At 41.5% G+C, this 27,578-nt stretch overlaps 2 protein-coding genes across 4 annotated transcripts; one reads left to right on the top strand and one right to left on the bottom strand.

The window, feature by feature from the left end:
- Window positions 1-185: 185 nt before the first annotated feature.
- Window positions 186-21,901, top strand: cep15 (centrosomal protein 15). Of its 3 annotated transcripts, none has more exons than XM_066672745.1 (6): window positions 186-398; window positions 1,186-1,309; window positions 2,121-2,189; window positions 2,452-2,630; window positions 20,829-20,941; window positions 21,855-21,901. In XM_066672745.1, exons 1-5 carry the CDS (start codon window positions 289-291, stop codon window positions 20,929-20,931), a joined length of 585 nt encoding a protein of 194 aa, XP_066528842.1. In that variant the 5' UTR covers window positions 186-288; the 3' UTR covers window positions 20,932-20,941; window positions 21,855-21,901. The 3 variants fall into 3 exon arrangements, 2 of the variants coding, with proteins under 2 accessions (XP_066528842.1, XP_066528843.1); XM_066672746.1 differs by having other exon boundaries at window positions 186-541; XR_010802719.1 differs by lacking the exons at window positions 20,829-20,941; window positions 21,855-21,901 and adding an exon at window positions 3,129-3,603 and having other exon boundaries at window positions 2,452-2,694.
- fezf2 (FEZ family zinc finger 2) lies at window positions 12,482-16,757 on the bottom strand. Its single transcript, XM_066670705.1, is given in 6 exon segments — window positions 12,482-12,753; window positions 13,813-13,945; window positions 14,143-14,277; window positions 15,138-15,913; window positions 15,916-16,142; window positions 16,631-16,757. Coding segments are annotated over 5 exon segments (1,455 nt in total). The 5' UTR covers window positions 16,055-16,142; window positions 16,631-16,757.
- Window positions 21,902-27,578: the final 5,677 nt, after the last annotated feature.

Here is a 27,578-nt window from a genome sequence, read left to right as displayed (position 1 = left end):
AGTGCTTCTATGCTTTTAACTGTAACTTTTTAAGGCAATAACCTGGAAAGAAATAAAACGTCCCTGCCGTTTCCCTTGTGTTAACAGCAGATGGCTGCCTTCCTGAACTGTCGATTTCCCGTCCCTTGTTTGTCAGCTGATCGGCATCAGCAAATCAGAGCGCTGGATTTCAGTCGCCATGGACACGGAGAGGCGTTTCAGCCATAAGTTTATGGTCTTTGCTACTGGGTGAAGAACACTTTTCTCTTGCGTTGGTATTTTGAGAGCAGGAACGTTTTAACAGCTCATATGTCACATTCCAGCGCATTTTCTTCAAAGGAGAGGACTTACGTCAACATTTTTGACCGTTGGAGTTTTATAATAACATTGAAAAACGACTACTACGGAGAATGGAATCTGTAAATATGCCGGTTTTGTTGTGAAATAGGGGCAAAGAATAAATACGAGGCCCAGAGTTTTTATTTTTCTTGTCAATTTCTCCAATTAAAATGGATACTAATCCTCAGGACGAAATTCAGCTTAGCAAAAAACACGAGGAGATGTAAGTTCTAAGTGTCTGCCCTTTGGCGTGCGCCCTGTAGCGATTAACCTTTGTGTGTCACATTTGCATGAAAGGGGTTCTTATAACTGACTTAACGTCTGAGAAATGTGACTAGGTAAATATATTGAAAACGTTAATGATACTCTTAAACTCCCTCTCTGGCCATCGATTAAATACCTACCATAATTTCTGTTTATCAAAATTACAGACTTAGAAGTTATTTTATAAATAGATAAATAAATATCTCTATCCCCATCCACCCCTGTGCCATTTGCCTGCAGCTCAAAGCCCCAACCCTCAAGTTGTCAGGATTGGATCGTTATGTTTGTGACATCAGAAACTCTGTCTGCCTAAAGTTGTCAGTTTAAGACTGCATTTTTCAAAGCAGGAACTCTTAAATAACTTGTTCATTTTGCACATAATATTACAGCATATTAAAAACCACCGCAACAACACTCAAGGTTATAAACAGATGAGAGGGTAATCTTTATTTTGTGGTTGATATGAATTTGCTTTTTAGAATCTTAGAGAACACTTGTTGTTTTTCAGTTGTTTGGAAAACACTTCACTCAGTTGCAAATTGTCTTTTGTCAAATGTTGATCCATATCACTTCTTGAATGTCTTGTGTATTTTTGCTCTGCAGTTTAGGGAGAAGAGCTGTTTTGCTGCAACAGATGGAGATGTGCTATGAACAGCAGAAGGCCAAGAAAAAGCAGCAGGCCATGATTTCTGAAGCAGCACATGAAAGGAATATGACAGTTTTGGAGGTATGTTTCAAGAGTGCTAAATGCCTAATTAGTAGGTCTTTTAGTTGATTATTAATGCCATATACAAAGTGTGATTAATAATGTATTGGTCTTTCAGTTATGTGCATTTGTCCTTTTTATATCATATGCAGTTAAAAAGTTTTAGTCTCAATAAATGTTCCATCTGCTTTCTGTATTTATAGGAGTAGTGGCTGTGAAAGCCTTTATCTGCAATAAAGTTTGCAGGTCAAAGCAAACTACTACGTCGTAGTACTTCTAAACTGCAACTAAAGTGGCAGAGGCTTTTCACAATCGTTAACTGTTCATTTCCACAAAAACTCTTCTGTAGCTATACATTCACTTGTTTCGCTGCACAGCGTGCTGTTTTTTGGTGCGGTAGCACTTGATTCAGCTCATGAAGAGCATGATAATTAGCTGCTGAGTTGTATCAGACGTGCTAGGAAATGCCTCAGCAGGACTTAAGATGAAGCACATTGTTATAAATGCACTCTTAGTAACAAACAGAACTAATAATTTCAGAATTTGGATTTAAAGTGGGCATATTCTAAATGTTTGACTTACAAATTTATGAAAGTTATATATATAGTTCTACCAAATATGTGCTAGCCTGCTGGAGCTTAGCACTTTGGGGCTTCCATTAAAAATGTTATAAAGGTCAGTATTGTTAGTGGTACTTGCTTAAACCTGAAGAAATATCACAAGGTAAATAGTATTTTATAACTGACGTTTAAAGGGGTTAAGCATGTAGCACAGGTGGAATTTGTTGGATTTACTTAATACAATCAATTTTTTCCCTGTACTTTTATTGTAGGATTTACAGAAAGTAGAACACTGTCTTCAGTCACGAGCACTCCCACATCCTGATGTGATCAAACTTCAGGTATTGTGCCTAAAAAATGCAGTCTTGTTTGAATCTGAAAACAATAACGTAGCATTGAACAACCACAGGCCATGTGTTACATTGATGTTTCTGCTGAAGCGTATTGTTAATCATGATGTCCCAGTTTTATAGATGGGAAGAAGAGAGTATAGACACATCGTTTTTCCACTATGGCTCATCCAATCTCAACCAATCAGATTTGTTTCCTCGTTGTTGTTTAAAATCAGTTTCATTTGATCTTTTTTCTTGCTGTGTGTTTCAGACTTGTTATTGGGCATCTGTGGAGCAGAAGCTTCCAGAATGGGAAACTTACTTGTTGGGGAAGGGTCCAGCACCTGTGACTGAAATGGAAAGGTCGCGAGGACTCCACAGACCAAAAGGCACTCGACAGGACTCCTCACCTGCAAGAGACAAAGGCAGACCCCCTCGTCCCAAGCCCAGGTCTGATGTCTGACTGAAGCCTCACTCATCACTCATTTGTGTATCGGAAGTTATAAAGAAAAACGTACGTTGGGTTTTTTTGTTTTGCTTCTCCATATATTTAAATGAGTGGAGGGCTGTATTTCTGCTCAGTGGTTTTCCTGCTTAAATACACTGGATTAAACTTATTAGTTAATTACCCTAGTAGAGGTGCTAACCAAACTGTGCTGGACACCATCCCTCAGTTCCCCACCAATGCTCTAAAATAAAAAAAAAACTAGTGCTGTTCTGTAAAGTATCAGGAAGTGTGCGTTTGCCGTTTTTAGCTCTGCTCTATGTCCTAAAAGTACATGCAATATTAATGATGCATTCATAATTCATAAGATTTGTCACACTACAGGTTTTAATGATGAAATGATGAAAAAAGGAATGCCTGGCGCAGCTGAACCTCTTATCTTTTAAACCCTTGAGTAAGTCACGGAGGTTTAGAACTAAAGCCCTTATTTTTGACTCTGCTAGGTCGATGTCCATAGAGAAGTATGTCTGTGGCTAAATGTGGCTCCTTGCCTCCTGTGTCTAGCATCCGCAACCTGGCTGTGTGGCAACGGGAAGTCCAAATGGGCTGTGTGTGGGTGTGTTATTTCCTTCTACTTTGCTGGGTGTCATGTGTAACACACTTCAGTAAGATTCCTGTGTGTTTCCGGGATTTTATCTGTATAAATATAATCTAGGTTGACTCATATGCTGTTGATCTGTTCAAATTTACAGGTTTTCACTTTGAAGAGTATCTGTAACATAAATGGTTTTGTTGTTCAATGTGTATAGTTGCCTAGTATAATATGGAGAACCAAACTTGCCAAAACTAAAAATAAATAAATAAATTAATGAATAAATGACTCAATAAAATGTATTTCCTCCATAATAATGATAATAAATATAAAATTACACATTTATATATTTACAGTATATATAATGTAATATATACATTTAAAAATCCCAGATATAATAATAAATAAAACCTTAAATATATTAAATATTTTTGTCTCTCCTGACTATTTTTTGTTTTTAATTTAATGTTATTATTTTTTCTTTCTATGTATTAATTTAAATATTTATTCATTTGTTTCTATAACAACGTATTTTTTGCATTAATTTATTGCCCGATTTTTTTTTCTTTCTCTTATATTTTTATATATTTTTATATAATGGTCGTTTCTGTTTACTTTGTATTTTTATTTTAATATTTAATAAAAATGTTAGCAATAAACAGGGACGTGTTACTATGTGGTGGAGTGTGTCCACTAGGTGGCGGTAGAGTATCATTAGCCAACCAGTGACTTCCGTTCATGAATCTGTACAGAAGATTTAGCTTAGGTTTGAATGCTAAATGAAATGAGCGGTGTCCAGTTTCCTAACAACGATACTATACAGGATACTGCTGACTTTTCATAAAAGATAAAAAAGTGTTTATAAGAAATCTGAATTGATTTCACACTCTGATAATTTGCTGACTCATACATGACTCTAAACTTCTTGCTAAGCTTTAATATTTCTCTGTTCTTAAATAAGCCAAGGTTACGCACACAGATGTCTTTGGGAATGCTGCCCCACCACCCCGTCTTTTTCTTACCTGAGCCGTTGGTAGTGATGAGGTCATGGCACTTTTATTTGCGCAAATCCTCCAAGAGTGCTTTCCCTGTTCGCGATAATTGCTTTTCTATTGTCTTTTTGAAGAGCGACCTGAGGTCAGCCACTTGACATATGTTCATAATAACTCTATAGAAACGAGCCGCGCGCGATTAGACCGCTATTGTGCTTCGTTCTACTTGCTGGATGTGGTAATTTGGTCAATTTGAACTTGATGCATATTAATTAAACGCTTGTTCCACAACATGGATGTTGCCATGTTTAGAGCCCAAGGCACTACTGTGGGGTATATATAAGCACTAGGGACGTGACACTTTGAATCCAAATTGAAATGAACATGGGATATTGAAATGAGTTAGTTTATATTAAAAATATAGTTTTGTATGTTGTAATTATGATGTCATAACTGCAGCGATGTCTGAAGAGTGTAGGATTGGTTAACGTTTCTTCATGTTCACTTGAAGCTGGGAGATATTTTTAGTTTAACTCTAGTTTTATTGACTTCTGCTTACTTATTTACTTAATATCAGTTTGAATATTTTTGATGAATTATATTGACATTTTTGATAGGTTTATTTAGGTTTCAGTAGATGGAAGAAACCTAAAAATATAACCGTGTTTTATTCCATATAACAAAACATAGGTACAAACAAGGAGAACTTTTCATCAAATGCGAAAACAAATGCCTTGAATTTGAAATGAACTGAAAGTGTATTCATCAGAACGAGCTGAAAATTAGTGAGAAAAGATGGCTGAATCATGGTGGTATAATTCTAGAGCTTCTTAATTTAATTAATCTTAAATAGTTACGCTTCTGATGTGGAATCAGGGAAAATACAAGAGGTACAATTACGTGTGTTTTATGACAAAGCAGTGTGAGTCAAATCCACCTGGATTTAGAATGGAGTGGCTGTACTATGCCAGCTCTCTCTCTCTCTCTCTCTCTCTCTCTCTCTCTCTCTCTCTCTCTCTCTCCAGCCTAATTGTGATGATCAAACCTGCGGCGGGTGACGCAGAGTGGCGGCTTGACAAACGCGATCATCCGGATGGCCGGGGCTGAAGCGGTGCTTGTTGGCAGCTGCCCGTGCTCCTCAGCTGGGACCCACTCTTGCCCCTGAGGTCAGGGCACCAGTCGCGAAAGGGGGGCATAGGGAGCAGGGTAAGGGTTGCTGGGGAATGGGATGTGGGGGAGTGGGGTTAATAATCGAGAGGTGGAGGGGTGCGGGGTTGTAGAGGGGAGGGGGGAAAGACGGCAAATTATCTAAAAGGGTTTTGAAGAGCACGATCTGGAGCCTTTCCAAATGACTAGCTTTGCATTGCGTATTCTACTGGAGAAAGCCCTGAGGTGCGTTGGCCACAGACACCACCAAGGAGGCTGGCAGGGTGAAGGAGAGGCCCAGAACCCAGCGTTGGAGCTGGGCTTCAGGCCACACACACCTGGGTTTCAGCCAGCTCTCCACAGAAAGGGGATTAGTGCTGAACTGATACAGCCGTCGCCTCCGTCTCTAATCTGGGATGAAAATCATAATTGTTTTCATATGAGGTTGGGTCCAAGATGCCAAAACAAATTGTTGAAAATACCAGTTGTCTAAAATATTAGCTTCAGCCCATCAAACCGATGTTCCATGTTTCAGACTTATATAGGGAGCCATGATGGATTTGCCCACTTTCCCCTGTTTAAGGGGGTGACAATCATCCTATATTTTTAATAGAATAAAAAGAGCATAGTTATTCTTTTTTCTTTTAACTCCAAATTTGTTTCTGGTTCAGTATGAAACACCCAGCAAAGTCCTAGTTGTTGGATTTAACTCACTCATTGTTAAAAAGAATTAAATTTATCTCAGTCAGAGTCATGCACATTTTTTTTAAGCAGAATGGAGTGTTATCTTTTAGCAGAAACATCCCACCCACGTATCCATAAGTGCTTTCCTTTTTCCCTGAGCTGAAGGTCTTGGCATGTAGTGTTGCTTTCACGGTGCACTTAATCTCAAATAGCTTTGTGTGCGAAATCCTGTGGGGGAATTCTCTTCATGCTTGATGTCTTTATTCCAGCACCGGTGCGGCTCATCAGAGACTCGTGTTGGGTTTTTGTGATTACCAAATTATGCTCTGTTTTCCCATGTATTGATTTAGTGCTTCAGTTCTTCACAGTCTCTTTTTTTTCCAGAATCTGTGAGGCAGAGTAGTCAAAACATCCACTCAAATTAATTGCATTTGTAAGGAGTGGAGAGAGAGAGAGAGAGAGAGAGAGAGAGAGAGAGAATAAATGTGTGTCTGTCTCTTCTGTCTCTGTCAGTTTGCCTTCAATGGACAATGCAGGAGAACTTTGCCACTGTTTGCAATGCATTTTCACCTTTTCAAACGTTAATTTGCACATGACTGCAAACCAATGCCTCTGACCGCCGTACACCACCTGTTTTTGGGTCAGTCAACACCGAGTAATCCTTCATTGTACTTCCCTGATCTTTCCCTCTGCGTTAAACTGAATATCAGCTTTAGGGTGGATCTCTAGGTCCCAGTTAATTAAGATCCATCCATTGTGAGACAAGGGAGTGGAAGTGAAGGAGGGAATCCTGAGGATTAACACCGGACATCTCAGCATTAGTGGCCTTCCTGAACAATGAGGCTGATTCCAGATCAGTTGTTCAGTGGGACCCAGCAGAGACATTTTAATAGAATACTCATGTTTCTAACCTAATCTCTGTCTGCTGCGTTTGTAGCATACAGTCTATTACCACACACTTAAAACAGAGGTCAAAGGGCACGTATTAGTCAGAGTTTTCGCACTATGGTTTTCTACCTGTTTGAGGACTGCGAGTTTCTTCGGTTCCCTTTGGTGTTGTTTTAAACGTGTGGTGAAAAAGTGTGTGTGTGGTTATTGATCACATGCTACACATGGAGAAGCTAGGGATTAGGTTGGGAAAATGCTGGAGGACTCCTTTAATAGACTTCTGCTGAGCAAATCCTTGAGCAAATGTTTTTTTCCTCAGAGGATAAGCAGGTCTTGTTTGGTTCCCATTGATCTGAAATGGCCAGGCTTGTCTGCATTGATAGTTGTCTAATAGGGGAAGCTTGGGTGGGAGGGTGGAGTTGAATGAGGAGCAGATTGTTTTGAGGTCAGGCCTTCGTGTCTTTTAAGAGGCCGTGGGTGAGGCGCTGGACGAGAGGACAGAAGGTCCCCTTCAGCCGGACCCCCCGGGCCCCAGAGCGTGGAGACTGACAGTGATGTTGCTGCAGTGGGGCAGAGCCCACTGCTCGGACACCTCTGAGCCATGAAGCACCTTCGCCGAGCGCATGCCCTTGGTGCAGCACAAGGCCTCATGGGAGCTACAGGATGCTCTCGGAAAGCACAGTCATAGGACCTGGAAGACAACAGAATGCCGTTGTGTGCTGCTGCTGTGTGTGTGTTTATTATTATTAATATCTACTTCCTTTATTTATAAACTGTACCTAACACAAATATGTGACTTTCAGTACTTTATGGATGTTTAGGTAATCAATTATTATTATTACATTATTCTGGAGGACTGAGAAACACTGTTGTGTGTGTGTGTTACTTTTTTGAATGTATTATAATATTGAAATAATGTCTTTTCATTGTCAGTCAGAACAGGCTTTTTGAGTAGCACCGGGGCAGAACGCACAACATATTTAAGAAACATTAACACAGGCTCCTCAGCAACTAAGTTTAATTTCATCTGCCCTTGTTTTAGCTTCCAATCTCTTTGGGAGCTTTTCTTTCAGTGTTTAATCGAATTTTCATTTCTTTTACACATCTCAAGTTCAGTCATAGAAGTTAGTTGCACTGTTTCTTGTGACACATGACTACAGACTTATTCAGTTTGCTCGGGGGTGATCCACACTTGTTCTAATAAACAAATAAACAAAGTAAATCACTCATTCTCATTCCACGGTATATTTTTTATTATGTTTTGAGTAAGTCTTGAGTTTTGTGTCAGTGGGGACTCTTGGTTTTTTTTGTTTTGTTTTTTTTTCCCTTATGAAGGAAAGGGCGGAGGAACAGGATCCAAAGAGAGCGCGCCTGTCTCTCATTAACTTTCCCCTCTAAAAGACAGAGAGAGAGAGAGAGAGAGAGAGAGAGAGAGAGAGAGAGAGAGAGAGGGACAGAATGAGAATGAGACCATGAATGCTTTCCCCCCCAAACTGTCCAAGGAGGACGCTTTAATTAGAATTTCATTCGGTCTAAACAGGGGGGGGGCGATGTAGTTAACATTTGGTGAACTTAATTGGGCGCTTTTCTTCTTTTCCTCTTGAAAAAAGCCCTGTTAATCTTCCATTTAGCATCAATGGAGTTGGCCAAACAAAAGTCCCGCTCGGCTTTGTGCGCGTCCCGGGCCGGGCTCGTCCTCTAATGAGCTCCGCCGCCAATTAACGAGTTTCTGCTGCGGAGCCGGTTGCTCAGAGCCGCGAAAAAAGTAGCGCGGAGAAAAGGGCAACGGCCGACAGAGCGAGAGAATGAATGGATGAGAAAGCGAGTGAATGAACGAGTGAGAGGGAGGACAGAAGGCGCAGTTGGGAGAATGGGAGGATGAGAAAATGAAGGGAAAAAAGAAATGGCTGAGAGGGAGGAGAAGGAACGGCTGGAAGGATGAACAGGTGAGAGTACATGAATGTGAGAGAATGAACGGGTAAGACATTGGACTGATACCCAACTTGTGTGTGTGTGTGTGTGTGTGTGTGAGAGAGAGAGAGAGAGAGAGAGAGAGAGAGAGAGAGAGAGAGAGAGAGAGAAAGCTGAGTAAAGTGAACGAGTGAATGAATGACAAATTCAACCAGGAGACGATGGAGCGGTTTAAAAAACGGAATGAACCGAAGGAAAGGAGTGAAGGGAGGGGTGTGTATCGTTCATGAACCCCACCCCCTCGGGTCGCCCTTCTTCACAGGCTTCCAAAATAATTTGTTCAAATTTAATTCCCGAACATTTCTGAGTGTCCTGCGCATGGTCAGTGTTCTAAGTGTGAGCTCTCCGTTCTTGCATTTGATGTCAAGATTTGCATATATATTAATTTCTCCAATGTTTAATATCTATCCTTTAACACCCCCCCCCCTCCACACACACACACACACCTCCACTGTCTGCTGCTGATTTGAAATCATCTGTGGAAGTCTTAAACGGTGCATGATCAGTGTCCTAATGACGAGCTCTACATCCATCAGCCCATCTCATGGAGACCCTCTTTGCATAAACGATGTTAAAATGAAGGGTCACTTTAATAAAGGGTGGGGGATCGAAGAGGAGGGGGAAGGGGGTGAGGGGGGTAACGTCAGTGTTTAATTAGAGGGCTCGGGCCTGTCACACATGTTTGCACTGGAATTTGATCCTTGTCCTCTCATTGTCAACGACTTATTTAAATAATTGCTTTTACTGTCTAGCGTAGTTCACAAAATTGTTAGCGTAATAGGCTTATTTAGCTAACATTAAACGTGCGTTACGTGTTTACTGAGATGCAGCGTAAGTCCAGTGACGAGGAAATGTTACAAGAATCATTCTCTATCTTTATACACAAACAGAATAATTACAGTTTAATCGTTTATTTACACAACCCTCCTCCCCACCCCTTCCCCTCAGTGTTTAATCAACACTGCTAGTGTTTATATAAGTCCAGCTGGACACAAATGGACGCTCAGTTTGATTACAGGGATTTTTGCTGTAAAAGCAGCTGTCATTAAGACGCAGCTCCATTTTTTACTTTCTTCGCCAGGAACTGAAACAATTGGGTGAATATCTTCACATTGTCCTTCAGTAAAAAAAAAAACAAAAAAAAAAAACACGTGATTCGTTAAGCTGAAGGCCACGTCATAATTATTCGGTGTTTAGCTTGTGTTCAGAACCCAAACACTGGCACCTGCAGCCCGTAACGTGAGGAAAGTTTAAGAGCTTAACCCCAGCAGTTAATATTTTCAAAGGTTTGTACGAACAGCAAACAGTGCCAATGTTAATTTGCATATGTAAATTCAAAATAAAAACGCGCAAAAACGGATTTATGTTATAGGCTGTGTTCTCGTAAATAGGATAAACCGTATCAATTAAGCCACGTGGTTTCATTGTTTGAAAAATATTTAAAATTTGTGCTTATATCTAGAACACGGGGACCACAAATCGGACGATATTTCTTTGTGTTTTTATCGAAATTGCAGCTGAAAATAGAGGAATGCAATTTTCAGCTTTTGTCTTAAACTGTAAGTCTAAAAAAAGGTGTTAAAAATGTTCTAAAGCTAAATTCGAAGAAAATAATTGCATTTATTTGTGATCACGATAGTGTTAAAATAGTTTTTTTTTTTTTTTTTTTTTTTTTTTTTGCAGCGGTGTATTTTCCTCGAATTGGCACCTTTAAGTATATTTTTCATAAATATTTAGCAGTACGGTAAAATTCTAGTCACAGGTCAGAGTTTTACTGAACTTCATATTAAAGCTTTCAATTATCTAGTGTTTATTACGATTACTTTTTAAAATGTGACAGTTTATAAACTCATAGCGTAACTAAACCCCGCCCCGCCCGCCAAGAGTTTAAGTGTTTAAGCTTCTGACAGCAATGAACCCAGACGCAATTTAAACACAGGTCCACAATCCTACTTACGTTTTTTTTTTTTTTTTTGTATTAGCTTCGGTAGCTCTAATGATGACGGGGATATTGGGGCTCACGCGCCTTCATTTCACCAGGACGAGGTTCCCGGAGCCGCGCTCGGAATGGATTAGTGTTTATTAAAGTTGGAGACGGTGAGGAAAGGCGCAGTTCCAGCTTTTTATTAGCGCAACGGGATGTACGAGAGCTCTCTCTCACACACACACACACACAAACATACACGCTCTTTGGTTGATTAGCGTGCGGTGGTTTGTACAGGACATTCATCTTTGCTTCATAACCTTATAAAAAAAACAGCGAGTCAAGTGTTGCGAGTGGAAAGTGGAAAACGCGCTCTTTTGGGCTTCAATGAAGCTGCGCCTTTACGAGGTTAACGAAGTCTCCTCCAGTCCAGGGCAGTAATGACTCTCCACTCCGCTACTTGCTGCTTTGTTGGAATTGACGACAGACGGCCGCGAGCACGTAGCTTCAATAAACGAGCGCGCGAGGAATTAAATTGTGAAAATTGCGGTGCGCATCTCCAGCTGGAGTTAGCCTCGTTACTGCTGATGGGCAGCTTTATAGTGTGTGTGTGTGTGTGTATATATATATATATATATATATATATATATACATACTTACACCCTATCAATATCACCCCAACCTATTCATGACCATAACCCTGAATCACGCGTGTAGCTTTAGTAGCAGCTTGTGCGTTTCACTCTAGTGGCACACAAACATGAGCCTGACTTGGTCTAAGTTTGCAAACGTGTGTATTACGCTTTAGGCCTGAAAGCGGGTTGTGTTTAACAATTGTGTAAAACCAACGTGTTTATTCAAGGAAGAATAGGTGTGAGTTGTATGCAGTGCGAGGTAGTGATTTAAGAGATTTATGAGTGATCGCTATTAGCTGAAATCGAGAGTTCAAATATTCACCAATGACGGAAATAAATTGCACATTAAAATTTTTATACATGATTCATTCTTCCGGTTGAGAGTAAAATTGATTATGAATAATTCCCTCCTTTCCTCCCCTTGATTTCCTTATCTGCTTCTTTTTGAGAATCGATTTCTGTGAATCGCTTTGGACAGTTTTGGGATCAGAAACATGAACAGATTAGAAAGTAAAAATAGATGCTTTCCAGGTTAAAAAAAACCATTTTAAATAATATTTTATTCGGATTTATTTACAATTTCACCGTGCAGTGATTCATTCAGTCCATCAGCTTCCGGTCATTTCAGAGATGTTTTCTGTATTTTAGGGGCGTGTGCAAAAGTCTGAATTTCCTTGTTGATTTTCTGAGTGAAAGTAAGCGCACATCCTCAGAGAACACATTCCTGCTCAGATACACTCTTGTTTATTTGCTGAATGTTGGAGAGTACAATGTCACGTGCGTTCTGTATTTTCCCCAACATTTTTAAACCCAGCTAAAACATAGACGCTGCACTATACTGCTACGTTCATGTGGAGGGTGTGTTGACTTATTTTCACTGAGAAAATCCACAGACACCCCCCCACCACCACATTTTGACCACAGGCTGTCCAGACTTGTGCACGCGCCCGTGCTCGCGAAGCTTGCTGACGTTGCTGAAAGTTGTTGAAGTGGCTCCCTCGCAGTCGCCCCGCCGCGCGCGCGCTCAGGCGCGGCCTGCCCCGGGTGGCTCGTGCGCCGTGGGGGTCGCCGGGGTCGTGCAAGAGGCGCCGTTCTCGTGCAGCTTACGGACGTGCTTCTTGAGGTCGAAGTTGCGGCAGAAACCTTTGCCGCAGGTGGCGCACGTGAAGGGCTTCTTGTCGTTGTGCGTGTGCATGTGGAAGGTGAGGTTGTAGACCTGGTGGAAGGCTTTGCTGCAGATGGAGCATTTGAACTGCTTCTCACCGCTGTGCGTCAACTTGTGGTTCTTGTAGTTCCCTGAAATCATCAGAACGACGTTATTTTTAACAATAATAATAAACAACAGAGCTCCATCTACAGCAATAAGTAATAATAGTAATTTATTATTATTATTATTATTATTATTATTATTATTATTATTATTATTATTATTATTATTATTATATACGAACATTCTAACAATTAGCACTTTACATGTGCCCCAGACAAAAACAAAAAAAGTAAAACGTCTTATAAACATTAAAATCTCTTCATACCATGGGTTTGAACTGTTTCACTGAGTGTTTCTGCTTCTGTACAGTGCTTTTTCTAAAGGATTATTTACGAACCCTTTTCGAGTCTGTGCTCGAGCCTCTAACAGAAACAACAACAAAATACAGCTATGGACTTTCTCTACGGCAGGAGTAGAGTGTATGCGCTTGGACCCCTTATAATAATAATAATAATAATAATAATAATAATAATAATAATAGCTCGTGTTTCAAGGTCGTAAAGGCTACCAAAGTTCCTTCACCCTCCCTTTCTTCAGAAAGGTCAGCGGTTTTACAATTAAGTCAGATTTGAGAAAGAGGGAGGTTTCATCTCGGAGCAGAGTGAAGTCAAAGTTTTGTCAAACTTCATCAAACTCAGTCTCCACGACAGCCCCCAAACTGTCAGATCAGAGAGAGAGTGAGAGAGAGAGAGAGAGAGAGAGTGAGAGAGAGAGAGAGAGAGAGAGAGAGAGAGTGAGAGAGAGAGAGAGAGAGAGAGAGAGAGAGAGAGAGAGAGAGAGAGCGCACTGACCCGTGGGTAAAAAGTCTTTTAGGGATAGTTAGTGAGAGTAAAGTGACAGTTCATATTTGCGCTGATGGAGAGAGAGGCCCCCACACAAAAAGTAGAGGCGATATTAAGGTGGAGCTGGAAGTGTAATTAATGTAACAGAAATATCACCCTCCTCGTGTGTGTGGTGTATGTTTCTAATGCAGTGTTGGAGTGAGTCGTTTTGGCTAGGGATCAGAACGGAAACGTGCTGTTTTTGTTGTTGTCGGTGTTTGCTTTTTATGTTTTTGTTGTTTTATTTGTTTAAAAAAAACTGACCTTTTTGGTGAAATCCTTTCCCGCAGAATTCACAGACGAACGGTTTGTATCCGGCGTGTATCCGTACGTGTGTGTTTAAGGTGGAACTCCTGTTGAAGGCTTTTCCGCACTGGTTACATTTATGAGGCTTTTCCTGTAGATGATTTTATAAGCGTGTATTAAACTGTCAATAATAATAATAATAATAATAATAATAATAATAATAATAATAATAATAATAATAATAATAATAATAATAATAATAATTAACGTTTAATGCTATACAATAGAATATCATTTGAAGTGATGTACAGAAATTACAATCAAAGCTGTAGAGCGCGGGGGTCTCACCTGTGTGTGGATGATTTTGTGTCTGCAGAGCGTGCTTGCTTGGCGGAAGCCTTTTCCGCAAACTTTACACACGAATGGCCTCGCGCCTGTGTGGACCGGCATGTGGCGCGTCAGGTTATAATGTGCGTTAAACACCTGCGGGAAAACACACACAAACACACACACGAGCTTAGAGACAGAGAAATCAACATGTGTTAACTGCAGATAAAATCAGCGCGCTGGGTTAGCGCTGATTTCGTTCAAAAAAGGTATTTTAATTTGAATTTTGAAAAGTTCTTTAAAAACTAGCAAATAAGATTCGATACAATAATAGCGTTAAATAAATAAAATGATGGATTCCTTTGAACAGAACCTCGCAATGATTCAGCCATTAATTAAATGCTTTGATAGAAACACAACTTCTTTACGTAGTTTTTAGGTATAACGATTAAAATAGTAATGGGCTTATGCAGTAAACTGATGCATTAAATTACAATAAAATATACAAAAAGGTTTTATAATAATTGTTTTAGTCAATAGTTGAATCAGCTTCAAATAATTTTGGGAATCTTTGTGAAGCTCTCGTAGAGTCCACCTTAAAACACAAGTTTTATACAAAGACCGGTCTAAAGACCGTTTAAACCTAACTTCTGAACAAACACTAAAATTTCCACATTTGCTCTAAAGCACAGGTCATCTCTTAAAGTTTTCACACGTCCCACTCTGTAAGACCCATTTATACTGCCTCCCTTACACCAGCAAACGCCACAAACTCCACCTTAAACCTCTACCAAAACATCCCCTGCACTCTCCGCTGAACAAGTACAAGCTAAAGTCTTTCCTTTACATCTGTTCACTTTCCACACACCCCTTTAAACCCTTCTACTACAACCCCTTTACGCCTGTAAACTCTGTATCCTCCCCTTAAATCTGCACACACTCCCCATAAAATCTTTTAAAAGTTATTGAACACCTGTAAACACACCCCCGTGTCACCCCCTTAAAGCCCGGCTCACCTTCCCGCACACTTCACACGTGAAGCTCTTCGGTTTCCCGTCTGCGACGCCACTGTTATTAACTTTCCCGTTCGCGTGCACCTTCCCCGCGCTGCTCCTGTCCCCCACCGCCGCCACCGCGCCGTGGTTCTCCTTCACCACGTGGTCAAGATGACCGGGCAGCCGCTCCTTGTGCGGGTTCTGCGGCGTGGGCAGACGCTCGAGTTTGGCGCCTTCCAACAAGCGCAACGTGTGGTGCTGCGCTCCCGCAGCTGCGTGCGCGGGCCCCACGGCCGCCGATGAAGAAGAGAACAAGCGTCCGTTCAGCAACTCACTCCGGTGGCACGCGACAGAGTCCAAGCAGCCGAAGTAGTACAGCGGCGCTGCGGCGGCGGCAGCGGCAGCCACGCGGTGGATCACCTGTGGCTTGATTACGCGGCTTCGCGGCGCAGAGTCTGCGGCACTCCCACCGCCACATACACCGCAGAAAGCGGCTCGGCACGCGGCCGCCGACGCGCAAATTGCCGCGCCTCGGAAACCGGCTCTCCACAGCTCGGCGTAGTTCATAAGCGCGGCGGCTTGCTGGAGGTCATAAGCGAAAGGGGGCTGCGGCGGGAAGGTGCGCGGCCCAAGCGCACCCCCTCCCGCGGTGGCGTTGCCTCTAGGTCCCGGCGATTTGATCGACATGATCCGGTCAATAGAGAAGGCCAGCGGTTTGGGAGTCGCGCCATCGCCACCCACACCAACGCCGCCGCAAGACGTGGCCGTCTCCAAAGGCAAAGAGCTCGCCATCGGCCTCCGAAACCTTCTCTCCTCCTCCACCTCCTCTTCCTCCTCTTCCTCGTGCTCCGCTTCTCCTCTTTCCTTCCCGCGCCGCTGCTCCTCCTGCTCCGGTTGCTGTCGCTGCACTCCGTGGCCGGGTGTCCCGGGACGCGCATCAGCTTAGTGCGCGCGCCTCGTGCCGCAGCTTCTCTTCTTTCAGCCCGGCGCAGACAGGTCAATGATGCTCATTAAGCACTGCACGCGCTGGAAATCAAACAGCATGACTCGGTGAGGACGGGCAGTAAAAAAACAAAAAAAAAAAAAAAAAAAAAAAAAACAACAAACAAACAAAAAATAACTAATTTCTACAGAAATCTACGTGAGATAAATACACATTTGCAACTCGCAACGTTTGCAAAAGTTTGGGAAAAATTACCACGCCGTTTTTTTTGTTTGTTTGTTTTGTTTTGTTTTTGTTCCTTGCAGATTTTCTACTGATTTGAGCTGCTAAGATTTACCAAAAAATCTTGCCACACATTTTAGGTTTTGTTATTATTAATTTTTCCACGCGTAAAAAATATCCAGAAAAATTGCCTTAAATGATTTACTCATTCGCTTAGAAATTCCGCAGCACGTGAACTGATCATGTGTTACATTTGTAAATTTGCCTTCGTCGATAACGTGGGAAAGCACGCGCAAACACACAGATGAAATACAATGCAACATTGCACTGTAATATATATATTTTTTACCTTACTGACTTCTCTCGTGCGCTCAAGAGAGACTGCGCCTCGGTCACATTATCCAGAACGGCATCCTCATCCTCGTGTTCTTCATCCCCCAACTCCTCCTCCTCGTGCTCCTCCTCGGCAGCGCGCTCTGATCGTTCTGATCTCTGACAGTGAGCTGGTGGAGTTGAGGGTGCTGAGCTCTTCCCCTCCGCTTATAACCGCCCATTTATACGCGACCACGGGGGTGGACATGCATCACACACATTACACACATTACACTTTATTACAGAGGCTACCATCATGCCCCCAGAGCTCGCGGCGGCCCTGGCCGACAGCACGCGCGCTCACACATTTCATATTCAGCGATGCCCAGGTATTAGGAGCGTTTATTATAAGCTATAAACCTGTGTAATAAGCACTTAAAAAATTACATTAATTCCCTGATAATACCTATGCTAATGTCGTCGTTTAACCCTTTCCTGACCTCTCCCCCTGCAAGCCCATATTACTTGTAGTTATCTGACTAAACAGTGCTTCATTATCTTCATTATATCAAGTGGATGAGTGCGCTGCTGGTGGAATTAATTTATGTGTTGGATGGTGGCATCTGGAACAAAGTCAGAAGTTGTAATACACCAAGAAAAACATTCTGTTTTGTAAAATGATTTATATTCATTACCAAACAACTGCTGTTTCTTTCCAAACAAAGTGAAACTTACTGTCAAAAGAAATGGCTTTAAATGTGTTTCACATAATGAACATAATACACCAGTTTGAAGCTACGATAAGCTACATTTCTCATTGCACAATTTGAAATTATTTAATAATTAAAAAAAATGTTTTTAAATTATTATCAAGAGACCAATGTGAATTAAAGACTTAATCGTTGGCCTTGGTGGCGTTTTTGTATTTGAATCATGAACTGAACCGGTTGTTGTTGTTGCTGCTGTTATTTATTTATTTGTTTATTTATGACGTAACAATTGAATGTAATATCAATGTGTTTTTTTCTTTATAATGATTGGAGCAAATCAGCTTTCTCCTTGAGAGTCAATTATGAAGACAGAACTTTCCCAAGTCATTGTGTGGACTGACCGCGATGATGGAGCAATACTGATTTTGGGGGCCCTCTCTCCACTAGTTTCAGTTTTCATCGCGCGCTAATCCTGGTGTTTTTTTTTCTTTGTTTTTTTTTTAAGCGCCGTTTCCACCGCCGCGCGCTCTCCGACGCTGTTTGGATAATGGAGAAGGTCCCGTTTCCACCTGTTTTAGAGAGTAGAGCCTCCCTCGGATCCTATTAAACGTTTTTCTTCCTCCACCTATTCACACCAGCCTGTTTTTTCTCCTCCTCCTCCTCCTCCTTCTTCTTCTTCTCCAGAATTCAGACTTAGGAGGAGAGAGAGAGAGAGAGAGGGAGAGAGAGAGAGAGAGAGAGAGAGAGAGAGAGAGAGAGAGAGAAAAGCAGCAGCTCTTTCACTTTTAGCCACTAAAGCACTGCGTGGAACCTGGTTTTGTGTTTTTCTGGAATGAAAGGGGCGGATTAAAGCGGGGAAGAAAAGCCCTCGCCTGGACACAGCCGCAGCGCCCAGTCAAAAGAGCCCCTCGAAAAGTTTGCTGCTGGAATCCAGAGTTTGTGGCGCTTTTGCTACAATGACCAGTCGTCCTCTCGCCTCTGATTCTTTCTCTATTTTTCTTTCTTCCCCCCTCTTTTTAAAAACACAGATCCCTTGCTTGAGTTCATTTGTTTGCAGTCGATTTCACCTGTGATTCACAACAAAAATATTACAATTATGTTCAGAACGTCTCTTTAAGTGTTATACAGGGAGCAGGACTCTTTTAACACACACTCTCCTCGACGAGGGATACACAGTGAACACCAGAAATGGACACATCACATCAATTATATACTGGTTTCTTAACGCCAGTGTGTAGTTTAAAATAAAAAGCACGTGATCAAATCAACAAACAAATCAACACAAAGGCGAAGCACAATATAGCAGCGTTAAAATTTACTTTCCGTGGTTTTAAAAACGAAAAATATAATAAATAAATAAATAAATAAATGAACTAGTGAGTGCGTCCATGAGCAGCTAATAACAACTTGTCACACGTCACACATGGACATAGACAGACAGACAGACAGATGGGTAGATAGACAGGTTTAAAAAACATATAGGCGGTCCCATGTGTCATTAAAGTTGTCCCTCATTGTTTCTAATGAATGAGTGAATAAATGAATAACCCCCCGTGTTTTTTACTGAGTAAAGTGGCCGTCCAGACCCCCACCACACATTCCCCCCGCATATGCAGATGCGCTGGAGTTTATTCAGACCCCATTAGCGGCTCCTCCACACAATAAACATTTGATCCCGTTGCTGTAAACCCGGTGTTAACGCGGCCAAGCAGATTACAGCCACATTTACACCACAATACTGCCCGTTTACTTAGAAAAACCTAGAGAAAGAGAGAGAGAGAGAAGTTGTTAAGCCTTTCTCCATTTAGCTGTTTAAAATTGAATTAAAAACAGGCTCTTTAACGGTATACGGATAACTTTTGAAAGCTGTATTCATACAGTGTTTTTAATCTATTATTAATAATCATGTTTATTTGATCCACAATATTAAGGGTTTTTATTTTTTGCCTAAATTCTCTATAGAGTTTGGACAACGTAAAAAAAAAACAAAAACGACAAGCTTTGTTGATTTTCAGCTTAAAAAATAATTGTAGACAAAATGTACAGGGAATATTGTATTTCCTGCCAATTGTGTTTTATATATAAATATATTTATTTTATATATGTTTATATATAAACAAGCAAACAACAAACAACATACACACAAACTACGTTTTATTCCCAAATTTTCCGAATTAAACTTCATCAGAAGTCTTGCGTCCGTCAGTAAAAACGTCATTACAACAGGTGTGCCCAAACCTTTACACGCCTTGAAGCTCAGTGTTTATACTAGAACTGCTAGTTTAAGTCGGTTGATCATTTCGACGCCAAAAACGGCGTCTCCAACTGCGCATGCGTGTTGAAACCCGAAAATCACCCATCACGCCCCTGCGCGCGCTCTGCGGGAAAAGGAGGTAGTTACTTCGTGACCTGCTACATACGATTGGCCTCTTAATGCCTAAACTTTAGCACCGTGCTCTGACCGTACTTAACGACACACACACACACATTTTTGTCCCACCGTCCAAGAAATACAGTGGAAACCCATTTTTAGTGGCTCCATGGATTTACCAGTCATGGTGTTGACCAACTGGGCATGCTCGACAACTGCTTAAGACATTTCAGTGACGATTCTCAAACAAAAACACCCCATATGCAGATTACGTCACTGAGCAGGGATCTGTTTTACATAGCAGTATTTCTCAGTTTAGTCAGATAACGTAATCCCAAGGTTAACCACGTTAAGTCGCTATTTATTTATATATTTTTAAATCAGGACGGCACTTCCGGGTTATTTTAGTAACTTTCTCATCGTTAATCCTCGCATAATACAGTTATAATACTCTGTCTAAAACCTCTTGTTTAATTAATCTATATAACAGTCCCACTGCAGTGTTTCCCAGATTACTCACCAAGATGGCATGCTTTATCTGGGCCCACTGTGGCTCTGAGTGGTCAATATTGACTCTGTTCAGCTAGCAGTGCTGTGCTGACTGTGACAGTGTAATGGCCAGACTGATAGTTTGGCCAATCATTCTAATTAAGCCACTTAAATGTACGTGCCCACCAAATTCCCCCTGGTCCTTTTTTCTGCTAGTTAGGATACTGTCAATGTAAAGTCATATGGTTAGATTCAATTCTGAAAAGCTGAGCTGTTAACAAACATACAGTGATGTTTTAGAGGTGCTGTAATTTTATGAAACTCTCTGGACAAGTTTAATGTACATTAGCCAGCTTTAATGAGGCTGTTTATCTGTTGTATTTTAGCTATATTATCTGCAATAAGGTTCATTTATGTGTTTTGAAGTGTAGGGAATTACCATGTCGTGCTGTATTTGAGTTTTAAAGCACAGCAGTAAAAGAGACAGTCCTTTTATTAAGTTGTGGGCTTTGAAGTATGTGAATTATGGCAATTAAATCTTAAATATGAGTCCAAAATATAAGAAAATACCCCATACATCTGCTACACTTATACAAGTGTAATAGGAGAGTTAAAGAATCGTAACGCTGTTTCTCATTGATCATTCCTTTGTTGTTCTCTTTTAGTTCCCAGCACTCTTCAAAAGAAAGTGATGCTCCAGTAACCACAAAGCCATTGGACGCTCCGAATTCAGCACAGAGTGGCAAGAACCTCCCGATCCACAGCTAAATGCACCCAGGTGGGTAAACTGTTCAGCACCTTAATGATGAAAAGAAACAGAGGAATCAGTCAAGGGACACCTTCATACAATGTGTTTTGCCACATGTCACACCAGGGACCCCTTTATAGACAAGTTTCGAAAGTCTTACCATCTTATCCTTACCATCTGTTCCCCAATCAGTAAATGAAGCATGGCGACAGTTACAGACGCTCATTTAAAACACACCTCCCAGATCTGTGCTCGGCTCGTTACTACAGATGGAAAGGTGCGCTATTGTTTTCTTAACGGTATCAAGTTTGTAACAAAGCACTTGAAATGTATTATTAACAATAATCAGATCCATTAAGTAGTAATTTCAGAGAATGTGTTTTTATTACATTAGTAAATGCATTTATATACAGCAGTGAATGTAGATTTGTTTGCATCGGTGACTGACCTCATCAGATAAACAGTGAAAAACCCATAGTACACTTCATAAAGTGCAAATTACAGGGCAGATTGGGTGCTGCGTCAAAACTGTTATGGTGAAAAAGGAGGAAATGGTGCAGGGGGCTGATTACCAGAGTAACAAGGCTGTGAATCTATCTCACGTTTACTCAGAAGATACTGAAGTGTTTTAAATAAACACTGCTGTGGGTAAGGGACATCATTATTACCGATCTCAAGAAGGTGACAACAGGCTTTGTCATAATAGAGAGCGAGAGGAGAGAGGGGTGTGTGTGTGTGTGTGTGTGTGTGTGTGTGGAGATTTGAGAACATGCCAAATCATGCTTGGCTGGGCAGGGAGCTGTTACAATGCGAATACATACACACACACACACACACACACACACACACACTCACACACATGCATAGATTATGTCTGTCAGTGAATGGCTGAGTAGAGGCCACGCTGCCAAAAAATAGTCCTTCTGCCTTCTCTTGATTACAGCTCAAAGAATGACAAGTCTGCTCTCCGTCTGCGTGCCAAAAAAGGAGCAAGAAGCAAGACCTGAGGGAGAGATGACGTTCGGATATATCACTGTAGCTGTTCACCTCTTCCTTTAAAGAGCTGATGCATGTGGTATTCCATGGGAGCTCAAATTAAAACGTAATGTCATAGGAAATATTTAGCTTTTAGGGTCGGAACAAAGAGAGAGTAAAATTCCTGAACTAATTTAACACAATACAAAGTTCAAAGTAGGGGTTAACGCTGTTCAGTGGACAACAAACTGGACACTAGACCATGTTATCTTGGTTAAAATGTCCCCTGGATATTCCAGTTTGGACAGTAGACACATCAATAGAGCTGCGTCTCTAATTCTGCAGTTTACTGAGGCTGTAATGGTGAATACAATTTGCCCCTGGAGTTAACCACAACTATTTGTGCAACTTCACCTGTTAGTATTTTTATTTCTACACTCTCAGCCCTCTGTCCTGCTGATCTGACCACTCTGACATGTTCTGTAGTTGTCTATGGAGTGGCACATATACAGTACAGAGAGTACAAATGCAGTGTAGTGTCTGCTGATGTTGTCCACTTTTACACAGTCATAGGAAACTCGTAGCAGTCTGGAGTGTACATTCCGATGCTTGTTGTCACTTTCCTTGATCGCCGGGGTCAGTAAAAAGAGACAGGGTTGGAGAAGTTGTAGAGGACATGGTGATGAACCCAGGCACTAGAACTGGCTGCTTTAATGGATCTGTGAGTGAGTCCTTTTGTCAGCCAGGACTTTTGTCCTGAAGCCTGCCTGCGTTCCCCGAGCCTGTCACAGTCTGTGTATCTCACCTCCACTCCCCATCACTTTCTCAACACACACAAACACACACGGCCTGTCTGTTCAGCTCTCTTCAGCATCCCTTTTGCACACACACACACACAGAGAGATCTACACAACATTGGCATTCAGTCACTTAATTCTTAGCTCATGGTTTTTTCCATTGGTGTGTAGAAGTGTAGAGTGTCTTGCGGCCCTCTCGATGCATTCTGTCAGCTGCCTGCTCTCTTTGCCAGCTCCTTTTTTGCTTTTAAACTGTCTTTTAGCCCACCTTTATTCCCTCCTCTCCTTTCTCCTTTTCCCTCCTTCCTTTCAATTAGCCAAGATTCCTGCCACTTTGGCTCCGGCTCCTTTTTTCTTCACCTCTCTCTATTTTTCTGACCCTCACCCGAGCGTTGAAGGTTCTCCATAATGTTAGTTCTGAATGGCAGAGGCTTTCCGAAAGTGAGGGGGTGGGTGTAGCGGTGGGTCCTGGGAGGGGGGTGGAGGGGGGATGGGGGTGTAGTTCTCCGAAGCACCTTTGATGCTGGGAGCAAAAGGGTCTGAATGAGGTTTTCTTTTTTTCCCGGGACAATGGTGAGGAAGGCTGACAGGAGGGAGAGAGGTTAGGGGAACCTGCTCGTCCCCGTGTCCCCTCCACCGGCCTTGAGTTCCTCAGCCGCTCATCTGTCCACCGAATTAGACCACAAAATGGACAAGGGGATGTCCCCTCTGGCCCTGCAGGGCCGTGGCATGCCTTTGGAGTTGCAGAACGGGGCATGAGCAAGTCTGCGTATTAGCATATGTGTTGGAGGGCACACAGACAGGTGCATTCAAAATGAGGGCCAGACTTGATTTGCATGATGTTGTAGAGTGCATGAGGTGAACGCGCTCAAGGGCTCGATTATCCACTTTAAGGAGAATTGGAGCATATTTGTTTGTCTGTTTGTCTTTGTGTCTTGGCTTATCAGACATGTGGAAAATTCCCATTAAAACAACTGTTTTAACTTGAATGTAAAGTGTATTGTAGTTTCTCATTGTTCAGTTGTGTTCTCCAACATCGTATTTGACTTGCGTTAATGCCTCGAGGGACCCTTGACAAGGCCTTTAATAAAGAGCTAACTTTAGCGCAGTTTAGATATTTTGTGAAAAACTAACAGGCAAAAAAGTGCAGCTTTTTCATCAACTTCTTAGACTCTAAAGGTGCATTTGACAAGGAGAGTGTTGTGTTTGTAGAGTTTGTAGGGACGTGGTAGTGCAGTTCTTATGTCCAGGTGCCCAAAAGGACCCTGAAAAGGCCAGAGAGGGGAAAGTGGCCAGTGTAGCTCCTCTGAGAAGCTAAGCTGTTAGTGGAGATTTAATATATGCCTCAGAATAAACACGTTCCCCTGGTTACAGTCTGTTTATCTCCCAGAGCACATTTGATTAAAGAGGGAAGCAGATCATCTGATTATCATCATCTTCATCTTTCTCTCTCTCTCTCTCTCTCTCTCTCTCTCTCTCTCTCTCTCTCTCTTTCCCAGAGGCTCTGCTTTCAAGGCCAGAACACAATGTGCGATTGCTTTAAACAGTAAGCTATTCATTTCATGGAAAAGATAGAAAAAATTAATCAGTCCTGTTGTATTTCTCTTCTTAATGCGGAGATAAGAAGGCTGTGTGTAGGCATTAAAAAAGGCCCAAGTCTAAGAGGCTTTGAGCTGCCCTTATTGAGGGGATCTGACTTTTTACCTGTTTATACACTGAGCGCTGATTCTGTCTGGGTTTTATTTGTGCTTTGTAAAGTGTATTTTAATACATATATTTTTAAAATGATATATATATATATATAAAGCTATTTATCTGAGCAGTAAGTGTTTATTTGCTAAACAACAAACAAACAACAAATAACGTTAGAATAAACCCAAATAACATTATTCCAGTGTGATCCTCTGTGTGTGAATGTGTTGGTTTTTATTTTCCAAATCTCTCCTCGTGGAGTGCGTATTATTTGAGGTTATCATCCAGTACCTAGTTTTAGTGGTTAATAAAAAATGATTTTAAATATGTGCGGCTGATTTAGCAAATTCAGGTAAATCAAAGAGAATCTGAACAAAATATTGTTCTTCAAACTCACTCTCACCTACGACTTTAAAGAAAAAATATATCTTATACTTTGTTTTATATTATTATTATTATTTTGTATTTACTGTGATTATATATAACTTTATATAAACACCACACTTACTAATAAGGCATTAATTTAAATATATGTAATTATCTTAGGTGCCTAAGACTTCTGCACAGAACTGTATATGAATATTGATTGAATGGAGGCAATGTGAGTCATCAGGTGACAGTCATGGCATCAGTGTGTTTTGTATCTGCCTTATTCCACTGAAAAAAACCCACATGAGCTCCTTCTCTTTTGTGATTTTACTTTTGTCACATGCTGTTTCCATATTGACTTTCCATATAAACTGCAAATGATAAAATGAAAGTGTGAAGCTATTAATGAATGATAAATTCAAACAGAAAAGTTTAGTTAACATTCTTAAGTTCTTACATCAGCAAACTTTTTGGAAAGTAGCTGTAGAGAGTTATTCACAGATTTAATAGTGGAGTCTCTTTTCATTAACTGATTGATTAATTGATTGATGAACGTGTTGGTTATTGATGTGAATGTAAATCAACAGCTGGATGGAGGCCCGACCTGTGGTGCACTGCTTCCAAACACAGAGCATCCACGATCCCCCTCATCCCCCACCTAACCAAGCTGTCCAGTAAACATTCATCTAGGTGAGAATCACATGTCGTTTTTGTCGCCTCACGTCGACATCTGTCGGACCCTGGCGGGCGACGCTCCTCTCCGCTGGCCCTGAAATGAAATGTTTAAGTCTAGCCCAACATGGGCGCACCGGCGTAATCTTATGCTACGCTTTTCATGTATTTGTTTTCCCCTGAATTCTGCTTTTCATTTTCCCTCAACGCATCCGCTCACAGGCCGCACGCTGCGTCGAATGCCGGGTCCTGCTCACGTTCCTCGCTTCTGGACCCCCTTCCTTCTCGCACGCAAGAACCAACCTGGGGCCAGTTCTCACTGCGCCGGTCAATTGAAGGAATCTTTTATTTGGAGGCCGTTATCGTTTCCCATTTCCTAACCTGATTGGAGCTTAAAAGCCACGGCAGCTCGGATCGTGCCAGAATAAATCTCCTCGTCCATTAATCTGTCGCCAGGCCCTCTCCCGCGCAAAATTGCAGCACTGCGACAGGATTTATGAGGAAATTAAATGTATGATATCCGAGCCGGCCATCGTAGCACTCTGGCTCCGAGAGAAGCCTGCGATTTCTTTCGGGCCTCGGTTGTTGATTGCACAGAAATCGGAACGAGAGCGGCGTCTCAGCGAAAGCTTACGCTCCTGCAATTAGGTCACAGTGGCAGGCCGAGGGAAACACACTCCAACAATGGGCCTCTCTCATTAGTCTTTCTCTGCCCTGTGCCCTGCTGCTGAAGAACAGGCAAAATTGAGTCTGGTGAGCTGAGGCTGTAAAGAGATGAAAAGTCTCTCTCTCTTGCTCTCTCTCTCTCAGTGCTGTACTGTTCACTGCTCCTGGGGTGTCAGATGGAGCACTTTGCCTTCATTATACTTCACAATGTGAACCGGTTGGTGTCTAATACTGTGTAACTAAAGGAAGTTGTGTATGTAGTGCTGGAAGGAATTACTAAAGGAAATTGACTACGACGCCACATTCAGTACATGCCCTAATAACAAGTGTCTGTGCAGCACTCGAGCTACTGCAGTGAAACCATGAAAGGCAGCTCACACTTCTGATGGATAGAGTGAGAGGTTTCAGGCTATAAGCTTTCTGTGGAGTCGCCTTTAAAGGAGTGCCAAAATATTTGGGCGCTTTCTTGTGATTTGTACGAGGAATGCACCGGCATTGGGAATCGTGGGCAGAGAACAGTATCCGATACTCCGCGTACAATGGGCCAACGCACAAACAAATTGTCAAATGTGGAATTAAGGACTGTATCTTTTCTTTATTTTTATAGGGTTATAAACGCAGTAGATAATTTAGTGCAGCAGCCAGGTGTTATCAAATTCTAGTTTAAAGTAGCAACCACATTTAAAGCTAATGCTAAAACTGTGCATTGTTAGCTGCTGTAGTGGTCATTTACACTGAGCTGGCAAATTTTAATTATTGTTTTTGTTTGCCTTATTTCTTCTAGGAAGGATTTATTTTGACCTCTGTATGAAATAATTAAGATGCCTGTTATTTGGGCCATTGTTTGCTCTAATCCTCATCTTCAGGATGGCTCTGATTTGTTTTTGAAATGGCATAAGTAATTTTAATCTCTCCGAGGTGATCTGCTGCTGGAGTGGATGGTGGAATGATCTTGGGCCATTCTTTCAATCTCCTTGTGTTCTGTAATATAGCCACAGAAGCTGAGCTTTGACTTAATCCCACAGTGCTAATCTCAGACTTCCTTAGTTTCTTAAGAGAAGAGTGTTTTTTTTTCTTGTCTGTTTTGCAAGAGTGGGAGTGGGTGAGGGTAGAAGAAAAGGCTGCACCGATGTTGATTTGGCACTTTTCTGCTTGTAATTTTCAGTTTTAAACCACTCTGCCTTCACCACTGTATTCCTCAGTTTGTTCCAGACAAAATGTTTTGATCTCACGATGTCTTATTAATACGTTTTCAGCTCAGTGGCGCACTTATTTGGTTATAGAAAGTGCTGTATTTTGAGGACCACTGCTAAAAGTGAAATGTTTTCAAGATGAAAAGTTCTAGATTAAAAAATGATGTGGTGATATGTAGTTCAGAAATGTTATGCATAATTAGCTCCTTGATTCTTTATCTGAATAGAATAGAATAGAAAAAAATGGGAAAAAATAAGTACATTTTCTGTATGAACAGTTTAATTCATTTACTTTTAGCCAAT

This window comes from Hoplias malabaricus, chromosome 5 (genome assembly GCF_029633855.1).
Source record: "Hoplias malabaricus isolate fHopMal1 chromosome 5, fHopMal1.hap1, whole genome shotgun sequence".
NCBI lineage: Eukaryota > Metazoa > Chordata > Actinopteri > Characiformes > Erythrinidae > Hoplias > Hoplias malabaricus.
This window is presented reverse-complemented; position numbering and strand designations above follow the sequence as displayed.